General features: G+C 38.9%; 1 protein-coding gene across 6 annotated transcripts in view; it reads right to left on the reverse strand.

Annotated features, from left to right (window-relative positions):
• Positions 1-1,072: 1,072 nt before the first annotated feature.
• LOC126382973 (neurofilament heavy polypeptide-like) overlaps positions 1,073-12,438 on the reverse strand; it is a 24,752-nt gene continuing 13,386 nt past the window's right edge. For 5 of the 6 annotated variants that reach the window (XM_050033288.1, XM_050033289.1, XM_050033287.1 and 2 more), the window contains 10 exons: positions 12,108-12,128; positions 9,975-10,058; positions 9,033-9,089; positions 8,737-8,826; positions 8,597-8,647; positions 7,213-7,254; positions 6,196-6,273; positions 6,069-6,105; positions 5,536-5,587; positions 1,073-3,702 (listed from right to left, as the gene is read on the reverse strand). In XM_050033288.1, coding sequence (XP_049889245.1) covers positions 2,739-3,702; positions 5,536-5,587; positions 6,069-6,105; positions 6,196-6,273; positions 7,213-7,254; positions 8,597-8,647; positions 8,737-8,826; positions 9,033-9,089; positions 9,975-10,058; positions 12,108-12,128 — 1,476 coding nt within the window. In that variant the 3' untranslated portion in view covers positions 1,073-2,738. The remainder of the gene's footprint in view (positions 3,703-5,535; positions 5,588-6,068; positions 6,106-6,195; positions 6,274-7,212; positions 7,255-8,596; positions 8,648-8,736; positions 8,827-9,032; positions 9,090-9,974; positions 10,059-12,107; positions 12,129-12,438) is intronic. The other variant, XM_050033285.1, reaches the window with a different exon arrangement.

The raw sequence follows: 12,438 nt of genomic DNA on the forward strand, positions 1-12,438 counted from the left end.
AAAAATATCAGAAGACAGATGGTAGCTAATGAAAAATGTAGATGAAAACAGTAAAAACATCTCAATAAATGTAGACAATAAAAAGAATAAAAGCAATAATAAAAAAAGATAATAACAGTTATTATAATTATGAGAATCAAGAAGCAATAAAGAGATGAATAAAAAGATGACATAAAATCAAGTCTATAAAAATGGGTTTTAAGAAGTGATTTAAATCATGTCCAATCAATTGAAGTGACCAGTGTAGAGACATCTTACATTTGAGGAGAAATCGGAGGCAGCTCAGCTAACATTTAAGTGTCATAGAGTCTGAATACTTACATCAATGTAATATTTCAATTTTTTCTTTTTATTAAATGTGCAAACATCTCAAATACAATTTTTCTTTGTCACTGGCTATTAAGTTTAGACTGATGAGGGAAAAAATTTAAACGATGTTACAGAAAGTTTGCAGCATAACAGTCTTAAAGTATTATTATTATTATCATTCTTACAAGGTTACTTTTTATTCATCAATCACTTATTAATAGGACTCTGGTGTGCAAAAAGTCATTGGTAAATTCAGTTCAGTTTAAAGAGCAACTTAACATCTGCAGAAAATCTTGTTCGGACCTCCTATGGCTTATCGTCTCGGCCTGCCGCAGTGATGTTTTCCTAGGTGTGGTTTGTACATTGTTAGGAGTGGTTAAAAGTGTAACCGGGGGTGCTCCAAACCCTGAACAGCACAGTGCAGGGTTATACCGATCAGATATGATTATGCTACATCTATTCACAAAAGAGCACATGGAGCCTCTGCCTACCTGAAATTATCGCTCTGTGTGGAAGCCTGAATTTAATCCCAGTCACATAACTGTGCTTACACAAGGTCAAAGTAGTATATCATGTCTTAATTATGTCACAAGTGTAAAAGGTGACAGAAATGCAGAGACATATGCAGCAAGCAAACTTCATGGAAATTAAAAGCAAACAGTAAACACCTAAGATCTCAGTAAGTGCACAGCAGTGGGAAGAAGGAAATTAAGTGCTTGCTTGCTTGCATATAAACTTTACAAAGCAACAGACTGACAGAATATGTTTCTCTGGCCTTTATTTATCAATTTCACATTAATTACACATAGGTCTACAATATATTGCACATAAAAAGGTAGTATCGAATGAACAACTCCACCCAGAAAAATAAATATTAAGTTCATTAAACAGACCACAGAGCTGACATCATTAGAGCCTCCAGTACAAACCGCATATCAGACCCTGACTTTGGAATAGAAGTCTTTAAATATTAATGCCACATTAAAAGGAAATGGCAGAAGATTCTTTCAGGACAGACGTACACAATCATGACTGGTTTTTACAGACCTCTGTCATTCCAGCTGTTTAGTAAAGGATTATTTTACACCTGGAAGCCATTAAAACACCTACTATAACTGAGTGAAAACCAGTTACTAAACTTGATTCATTTACACATCACCACAGTCTTAATTAGCCAAGACATTCCTTAACGTTGTCGTATGAGTTGTCTGGACATGGTTCTCAACTGAGCCGGCGGCTAGCAGCTAATGGTGCTAGCTCTGTAAACTGCACTTAACAACAGCAACAGTGCTGACAGAGCTAATGGTGTTTACCAGGGGGGAACCAGAGGGTGGACGCTTCACCTCTGCAACAACACCATCCAAATATCAGCAAAAACTGTTGTACTGTATAAGCACAGAGCAAAGTGGTGGCAATGAGTTAGCCCGTGGAACACACACATGCACGAACATGCATGCGTGGTCGGACCAGCTTACCACAACAAACCATAGAGAAGCTCTAATTACAACACACCCTGAGGCAGCGTGACTTCATTCTCTGCTCAGGATGCCATTGCTCCACTATATCTTTACATAGCAAATATTTGTCTGCAGCTATAGTAATCCTCTGCATGTAGCATACAGAACCTTTACGTTTTAATGAAGCAACAAGTTTAGTCAATCAGTAGTTTTTACTATATAGTAGCTAGAAAACAAAGCTCATCACTACTTCAAAATGAGACCAATATCAAGACTTTAAAACGTCCCACATCAGATCCAAAACCTCAAGCAGAGGATAAGAGGGAAATGATTTAGTTGCAGCCCTGACACCAGAAAAACAACAAGAGTACACAGACTAATGCTACATTGCATCATATGCATTTCTAAGGCATTATAAATAATAAAGGCACTTGTCCCTAAGAGTCTACACAATCTCCTGATCAGTAAAAGTATTTCTATATTAACTGATGTACTTTGAAACTCTAAGCAACACTTTAAAGTCTAAATTATAAAGTTGACAAAATACTTTGTACTTGTTTACTTATCTACAATCCAAATACATGATTTTAAACCTTTGAGCCCATTTTCTTAAGGACCACATGGCAGTTTCACATGTTGGCACAGCAACCAGAAAAGCAGATATGATACTTTATCTAGCACGAAGCCTCAGCTCCATGCAAGCGGTCAGGTCCCTAACATAAAAGTCCACAAGTTTCAGAAACTAGTGTATTTCATCAAGAGTGGAGTTTCCTCTGTTGGCGTTTAAAATAGGCCTGAGAGTAGTTTTGCATTTTAAGAAACTGGCACCAACCACCTCATAGATGCTAACAATGCAGCAGTATGCTGGAGATTTAAGCACATACTTTCAAAATCACTTGAACATTTTGTAGGAGAACAGGAAACTGACCGTGCTCTAAAAGCGTTATGTCAAAGCACTGTTCTTAGTTTTTGTCAGACATACTCTCGGTTCTCATAGTCCTGTTTAATGGCCTTTTTAATGCGGTCGATTTCATCTTCACTTGAACTGTCATATTTGTACTCTTTCTCTTTCTCTTTCTTTTCACTGTCTGGAGCAGGTGTATCATTGTCTGCGTCATTTTCTGGAGAAGTGGCCTGCAGCTCTTCTCGTATCCCGTTGAGCTCCACCAGACCGTCGTGAAGCTGCGTAGCCACCTCCCTGATTTTGGCCGCAAACTCTGACTTGGCCCCTTTCTTGAGTTCTTTGGAGTCTTTGGCCACAAAGTAGATGTCCATACCTACAAAGAGTCCGGTGAGCACACCAGTAGCCATACTGGCAATCTGGACCGCTCTGGCTGCTGTGCTGCCTGCCACGTTGGCGATCTGCACCACACGCATGATCTCATTAGCGTTGATGAGGATCGCTTTTCCTGCCATGGCGCCGTCCTCATAGAAACTACTACTGAGCACAGGGAAGTCGCGGTTGTAGGCATGATTTTTCATCTTGATCAGGTCGAACCGCTTCAGGTTCTCGATACCTTGCTTGATGAATTTCAGGCACTTGTTGAGGTCGAGGATCTTTTCCTGATAATCCTGCACAATCTTCTCCACCTTCTTGCGGTCCATGGAGTTGTTGACCTGGTTGGAGATACCGGCACCTGCTGATGTCAGACCGCCTGCAGTGGCGACACCCAGTCCAACTGCCGTCACAATCAAGGAGGTTCCCATGGTGACTGGGGCCAGAGCAAGGCCAGCGATGGTGGCCACGCCCCCAATGGCGCTGGTGGAGCCACCGGTGATTTGAGCAATCTTTGTGTTCTTGCTGAACTTGTCCAGACCATCTGCGATGCCGTTGAGGTCGATGACGTGCTGCCAGAGGCTCTCCGCACGCTCTGAGAACAGTTTGTTGAAGACTCGGATGCCCTTCTGCACCTTCTCTGCCGTCACAGCAAACGCCCTGAGAAGAGCAAGTTAAGAGTGATTACAAAGAGCTGGGTCACTGACTTACCACAAGTGTTTGTAGCCATGCAGATGGCGGTGGGTTTGCTCAAGTTTTGTGATATTAATCTTCCTCTCCAATGGACCGAATCACTGTGACATTACACTAACAACAACAATCACGTCTGAGGCGACAACTGGTAACTGATCTCAGTTGTGCGGATATGTAAAACTCGGCTAACTTGTTACGTTCTGTTATTTTCAGCTGTCACTGTAACGTTTAGAGATATAAAGTTAAAAATTATGACCTTATTTGATATACTGTTTTTCTTTTGATAAACCAAATGTATGGGCACAGAAGCTAAACAAGCTAAAAAATGTATTTTAGCTACCTAAAATGACCCACCTAAAAATCTAATTTAAGTGTAAACTATATTTGTTCGGGACAAATCCGGGATTCATCAATATTTTCTTACCCGAATTTGTTCTTACTCTGCGAACAAATTCAGAACTGCCTCAGACCATGCGTACGCACAAATGAGGAAAGCCGAACTGACTTAGAAAATGCAAACATACCTTTTAAGTACATGCAGAGTCTATAAAACCACATTCATGAAAAAGAGATTTAATTACATTTTTTAAAATAATTAATTTACTAATATATTGGCCAAATGGATTAAATTACCATGAAACTGACACACGTTCACCCTCATCATTGTGACAATTAAAATATTAACAATAACATGAACAGAAAAACTATCACTCCATCAGCGTGCAGATGATCTGTAATGCCGACTGCCATATCCTTAAGGCTGTGGCCCGCTGGCCAGGAGGCACCCACGACTCATTTATTTTGCAAAACAGTACAGTGGGAATGTGTTTGGAGGCAGGGGCTGTGAGAAGTGGATGGCTTGTTGGTGAGCATCTTTTGTTCTAGTCTTTTATTTCAATTGTTTTAAGTTAGTATTTTCAGTAAGTCTCTATTCTGTTAATGTTAAAATGTTATATTGTTTGGGTGACCGGGCATATGGCCTTAAAACATGGCTGATGACACCATACGCAAACCCTGAAATCCCTCAAGAGGTGCGCTATAATAACATACATGCCCACACACGCGCCGTAGAGCGCACTTTTGGCGTGCTTAAGGGCCGTTGGATGTGTTTGGATCAGATACGGCCGGTGGCAAACTACTTTATACCCCTGAGAAGGTGTGCAAGATCATCCTGGCATGCTGTGTCCTCCACCATCTTACAATGACCCATGGCATTCCTGTAAGACCCGGTGCCATCGCTTCTAACAAACTGTGAAATTTACTACTTCTCTCCTCGCGTAACCGCTTCCTTCATTCATGAATCAACTCTAGGCAAGCGGTTTCCTTATATGGAGAAATGGGGGTGTGGTAGTATGCTGATCGCAGATCGCGGACACGCGCCTGTCAATTTAGAATGGTTCTGATTTACTAACATACGCACGGTGGTGAGAACAAAATTGGCCGGTACGCACGTGTCATGAATCCGACGGTGATTTTGCGCAAGTACTTATTTTTTGCGGAGAGTAAGAACATTTCTGCGCAGATATTAGTGAATGAGGCCCATTGTTTCTGTGTGAGTTTTTGAAAGTCGATTTGTCAGTGTTTTGAGCAGCGCAAATGAATTTGTATTCTCCATCACACTGGGGTCATGGAGGACATAGATGTGGATATCTCAAATCTTTGGCACATGACACTGAAGCTTTCTGCATGGCTAAATACCACCAGAAATAAGAGAAACATAAGGTGAACAGACCCTTTTAAGAGACCAAAGACAAAATGCAGTGAAATATTATATTAACACTTATTTGAGTATGCCCTTACTTGGCCTCTTCTTTTTCTGTCATGTCATCATCTTGAGGCGTGTCCTCCCAAGCTGAGGAAATGCAAGTTAAAAAAAATGATATTAAGCTCTTTCTTGAAGTCACAAACATTACAAAGCCAAAAGTATTTAGATACCAAAACATCCACAACATATTATTCTCTCAATTCTCTCAAAGGTGCTAGATGAAGGTCAGGGCTATGTGCAGACCAGTCAAGTTCTTTCGCACTAAATCCATTAAACCATTTATTAATTGATCCAGTTTTGTGCACAAGGGCACTGTCATGTTGTAACAGAAATGATGGTCTCCAAATTGGAGCCACAAAGTTGGAAGAACACCGTCTAAAATATAATTGTATGCTGCAGCATTAAGATTTTCTTTAATTGGAATTTAGGGGCCCAAACAATGTAAAACTGCACACTAAACTATGTAATCACGGGTGTCCACATACTTTTGGTCATGCAGAGTTAATGATTCGAGAATAAACTAAAAATTCAAATAAAATAAGGAAAAAACATTTAATTTGTGACTCACACTCCACTGTGTTCCACCACTCCATAAGGTCCACATCCTGAAAGACACCATAGGATAAGTGTGGGTCTACATGTTTATCGTTGCAATCCAAACAGTTAATAATGAGGCATCAGATTATGAAACCAACCTGTCTTCCTTCAGGCTGTGCTGGGTCAATACGGAAGTCTTCCAGCTGGTCAAACAAGGTTCTATTTCCACCTTCATTCTGGGACAACACACATAATACTTCTTAAAATTTATATAGCAGTGTGCGTCTCAAACATTAGACCTGACTTTGTTTAAGTAAGTATTAGAAACACAATGCAGTGTAACCATTAGTTCCCCATTGTCTCTGTGTGTATATCTTGATCCAATATCTTAGTTTAAAAGCTTATCTATTAATTTTTATCCTTATTTAATTTGATAAACTTTTTAAAGTTTTATTTTTTTAATTAAATTTTGTTTTATGTTCATTTTATCATGATAAACCAACAAAATGAGAATTACCAATAAGACAAAAAAAGACAAAGTCTGGGTTTACAGTGAGGTGAAGTGTACGTCAATGGGGCAAAAAGACTGAGTAAGAAAACCAACAGCAAGAATTTAAAGTAACTTATAACATCACATAACCTCAGTTTCACTTAATTCACTGTATCTGCTCTGACAAAGAGGAGGAAGTGATGGTAAAAGGGATTCTGACTGTGCAGTTTTTGCAGAAGTAAAATAGACTGAAATCTTCCATGGACACGTCGAAAAAGGAAGCAGAGCAGAGAAACAAGTTCGGGCACATTGTAACCTCATCTCATCTTCCATGCTAACAACATGCACAAACACTGTGTAATGGTGTGGGGGGGTGGGTTTCATGTTGACAGTGGAGGGGGAAAAAAACATGTCGACTATAATAGTCTCTGCTGGGAGCTGTGCGGACACCCTGGAGATAGACATAAGAAAGGGGTTGTTTTGAGGGATGGGTCATGTGACTGAAAGACACTTTTGTAATCCTGAACCACAATAAGTAAGACTGCAACTTGTCAGTCTGATGGGCAAATATACTGACATAGACAGGGTGGGTAAAGGTTACAAGTTGCTTTCAATATAAAGCTTAAGAGGAAAGAAAGAGAAGACAGATCAAATACTATTAGTCTGATACAGTTTGGTTCTCTACCTCTGCGGCTCCGTCCTGTGCTCTCTTCTGTATGACTTTGCCCTGAAACCAATGAACACAAACACACACCCAAACAAACACATGGTTAAATCGTTTATAATATCAAATAAAAACTTTTGCTTTTGGGCTCATTTTGGTTTCCATGCAGAAAAAAAAGATACAAAACAGTTTCTCAGAGGCAGAGCTGTTCTGGAGGTAGACGTTATGTTATTTTAACAAATTCAAAATTAGTTACAAAGAAAAAAAAGGAACTGGTTATTTTGGTATTCAAATCAGCAGCTAGGTAACTACCTCTGTGGTTTGCTCATAACACGCTAAGAATTTTATCAATGCTAACTTAATGAATGTGCTAAAATAACAGGGCAAGGCTGCTTATTTTCAGTGAGCAAGCACCAAGGGAGATACAGACAGGTGACAGACTATCAAAACTATAAATAAATGAGTGAAGAAACACAGTAGATGCAGATGTTTCTGTGATTCTGGAAATGATTTGATGAGCATGAAAATTAACCTTTACAATCACAACATCTCTTATCATTTCATAATGTAGAAAAAGGAGCACTGAAGCTGTTCTGGAACAAAACCTTAAAAGCTACTTTATGTTTCCGTCACTCATCTTTAAGTTAAATAGCATTTTCTTTCCTATGTCACCCTTTTTAACGCCTTTTCAGTGTGATAAACAACACCCTTCTAGGTTTAGACATTTAGATATTTCTCCCTTCAGAGCTGTTCTGCCTCTGAGAAATTTAATTCCAAGTACAATCTGTGCCAGTCCTATCCCTGTGATACATGGTATGATGGTGGTGCTACTAGTGACCTAGAGCTACTACATAACGCAACAGTCTGTAGCCCAAAGTTCAGACATGAAATATGTGAAATAACTGGTTTCTTGCTTTGGCTTTGTGTCATTCAAACAAAGGTGACGTTAGGTGACTTCAATATTCCTTAAGGCTTCATTTTGTAAAATGTAATTAACTGTTAAATTTAATTAGGGAAGAACAGCCTCCACTAAATGCCTTAAATAGGTGGATGGGGTTTATTGCTCATCATGAAAGTGACATGTATGACGTAGGCCTGGCCCTGGATCAGTCTATTTAAAGTTTCTCCGGTTCAGTGACATGCAGAAATTCATTGTCTCCATAGAGATACAGATCCACTGTTTTGAAAACAACATCTGATAATCCTTATTAGGGATGTAAGGATGTGTAAGATGTGACTCCAGTGTTATCCGCAGCAATGTGAACTTCTCAATGAGCCCAAAGTTCAATTATACCAGCATTAGTCATGAGGTTATTGTAATAAGGTGGTGTGTTACCAGACATTTTGGCAGTGTTGTCAACGCGGAAAGAAACAAGTTTGTACATGTCACATGTTTGAGTGTTACCTTGACCCGAGGCATGAAAGGATTGTGTCTCTTTGGCTTCTTGACTTTGGTCTAAAAAGAAAAAGCAGGAATGTGGTGTTACTCTGATACAGGTCAAATTCTACAATGTTCCAATTAAGTAAAGAAATTAGTTAAAATACCGCTGTTTTGTCTTTGCCCTCCTCATCCTTCTTTTCCTCTTCATCTTCATCTTCGTCTTTCAGCCCTTCATCATCAGACGGAGCCTGAAGCTGCGTAACACAAGGTTACATGTAAACCTCCCTCCTGCTTTAAAATATCTTTTAAATTTGTAACCTTGTGCAGCCTTTGTCAAATAATTTGAGGAGGGAATGAATTAAGTATGGTCTATACAACAGATTGAAGTGGGTGCATGGAAGATAAAATATATCGTCGTGACTGTATTGGCGGTACATGAATTGCAAAATGAAGCAAATACCTTGGGTCCACTGCGTGGCATGAATGGATTGTGGCGTTTGTGTTTTTTCACTTTGGTCTGTAAAAAAAAAATGGCAGTGTGACAGTGTCAGGTGACGTGAGAAGCATAACTGGAAGAACTACATTTCATCACAGCCGTTGGTGACCTATATTTAAATGGATAAACTGCATCTGTACTTAATGTCTGCAACAGTTCAAAGAGCCATCACTATAGAAATATGTCATGTGTCTGTTTCTTCCCTCAAATACACAAGGAACAATACGTTTTGTTTAATGTATATCAAAAAATAGTTGCAGTCTAATCTCACTGTCATCCGCTCCTGGCAGTACAAAATTATTTTACAATCTAGCGGAAACCTAAGTTTCTTTAGATACCAAATATATTAGTCCTGTGGAGAAATGTGTATCATGTAATACAGAAAAATCCTCAATAATGAAGCCATGAAAACAGTCTTGGGTTTCAAACATCATACAGCTTCAAAGAAGAGATCAAACAAAGTGATAAAGAATATATAACACCGTCAGAGACCAATTTAACAACCTGAAAGTTACTTAAGTTACGACTGTATGTTAAAAGGTAACATAGCCTTGTAAAAAACACACAAGCTTCTGTAAACCTCACGCTGACAATAGCCTGGAGGAGCCACATGTAATTTGCATAGCATGAAAGAACTGATAAGAAGGAAGCAGGAACTAGAACATTTAGATCCTGGCACGATACCTGCAACAAATACCCTTTGTTTGTTTTCACCTGCACGTAGCAGCAAACATGGGCTCATACCACACACACTAAGATATTTTAAAAAGTCTCTAATTCGCAAATACATACGTACTATAGGTCAGTCATTCTCTGTATCAATCACTGTGTGTCCTAATAAAGTTTCTGAGCTTAACACAAACAATAAAACTAGGATCAGTAATAAAAACAGTTCGAGCGACTCACTGTTTTGCTTTCTGGTGGGGGCACCTCTTCTCCCTCTTTGGCTTCCGCAGATTCACCTTTGAGGCCTTCATCGTCTGATTGGCTCTGTGGGAAATTACACTAAAGCTTATTTCCATTGTGGCCCTTTAAAAACTTAACACACTATGAGTTAAAAATCACATACACAAGACATCAAGAGCAAACAAGACAATCAGCATATCAATAAATAGCAGGCAACAACATGTTCATTTTCTTGGTCATGAAAAGATAAAAATTAAAATTGAATTTGCTATGTGAAACTTTGTAGTCATTTCTTGTGGGCCACTTTGTTTTTGTGTGTATGCAAGAGTGTGACTGATAAAGGCTTGTGAAAGCAAATGGTGATATTATTGTATTTAAGTGGTTGACAGACACTGTATTAGGCCAATATTCAATCTAGAAATCTGACAACTGTTCAGGGTTCCTCACATCTGTCTTTCTTTTTGGGTAGAGACTTAAAACTCCTTTTAAATAATAATGACGTGTTTTTAGACTCCCTCTCTGTTTTAGGACACACAAAAAATACTTCTTTAATATAATAATAGTATGCATTGGAAGTGTTTTTTCCACGAAAAAAAGTTCAAGCACCTCATTACAAAGTCTTAAAATTACATATACCTCTTTTCCCTCATTTAAATTTCAAAATCTATGAATATGGAAGTATTTTTCATTTCAAAAGTTTAACTGTTGGTCATACGATGTCTCCTACCGCACTGAAAAGTCAATTTCAAGTGTTTGCGTAGTGGAGGTTTAAGTGTCCTCTTTAGGCTTGGCACCGTGGAGAAAAATCAGAAATCACAATATTTTTTACCAAATACCTTGATATCAATATCGCAAAAATATTGTAGGGTTGTCTCGTTGTGCTTATACAAAATATTTACACAATGAGATTTGAAAAATAATCATCTGTAATGTGAATATAATGGCTAAGTGGGTAAAGACAAATAATAGAACAGCTAGAACAGTCTGCTAACTTCAGAAAATAACATCACTTTACTGTAATGTAGCCTTTAAAAGCAGGAAAAGATAATAATTCAGATATTACTATATCCAAAATCTCAAACAATACCTAGTTTCATATCACAATATCAATATAATGTCAATATATTACTCAGCCCTATTTTCTCACTGGACTTGTGTAAGTTGTGTATTAAACACGACTGGCTTCCAGACTAATTGTGATGTCACGAGATCTTGCTCTAAAGACATGAGTCTTAAGGCCCAGAAACACCAAACCAACTTCAGAGAACTAGCAGCAACAAATGCCCCCTGTTGCATTGCCTCATGTTGCTAGACCTTGACCAAAAAGTTGCACATGAACACACCACAAAGACTACAGCCCACGGCCAACCAGCAAGTATGTTCTGTGCCTGCGTGACAGGAAATAACTCTCCACACCAGCAGACAGCAGTAGTCTGTCGTCATTCAAAAAGAGAAACCAGAAGACAGTCTTAAGGCTACTTAGCCAGTTAGCAGATTAACAACACAATCCAGTGTTGAAAGAACAAAGCATATTTACCGTGTGCCTGTAAACAATAACACAAACCATCACAAAATGTTTCTGCTAAAGAGCTCAATGGCTAAAGACAATGGCTTTACTTCTGTCACAAATTTGTTTTGAGCTTACTCCCTCTTGACTTAGCTCTTTGTTTACTTCCCTCACTTCTATTTCTCTTCTCGTTCGCTGAGCTGAACTGCCATTTAGAATGATTTTATTCACCGATGGGCTCCGCTGTCACCAATTTAACATGCTGAATTGGCCAAAAAAGCCAACTGAGGCCAAGGAGGGCCAGTGGTGGGGGACACATCATACTGACTAAAGCAACAGACGCTCATCAACAGCCCAGTTTTGACCAGCGGTCAACTTGGTGTGTCTCTCAAACTCTGCACATACATCACTCCGCAACGTCACGATCAAACATACAAGTGACATAACAACAAGCAAAACACATTTTCAATTGAGGGAGACTTTAAGTTTTCTTTTTTTGTAGCTGGGATCACAAAGACACCTCCACTATAGCTGATAGCTGACATTCAATATCAAACCAACAGCCAATACTGCTATAAAATATCAGCAAACCAATACAACAGTCTACTGTGTGTACATGTCAGTACCTGGTGGTTGTCTTTGTTATCCTGCGGAGGACAAAATAAAGACAATCTTTTTCCAATACCGAGATCCCTTTCCATCTATACAAAGCATGCAATTTAAAAGCATAGCCTGTCATATGAGAGGCCCTTTGAGACATAATTCATACTTGGTTTCACATGTAACATCATAGTCTCATACATACACCACTATACTCTTACACAAACACTACTATACCCTCTTACATGCACAATCATACTCTCATACATACACCACTATACTCTTACACAAACACTACTATACCCTCTTACATGCACAATCATACTCTCATACATACACCACTATACTCTTACACAA

Source organism: Epinephelus moara, chromosome 21 (assembly GCF_006386435.1).
Source record: "Epinephelus moara isolate mb chromosome 21, YSFRI_EMoa_1.0, whole genome shotgun sequence".
Classification (NCBI taxonomy): Eukaryota; Metazoa; Chordata; class Actinopteri; order Perciformes; family Serranidae; genus Epinephelus; species Epinephelus moara.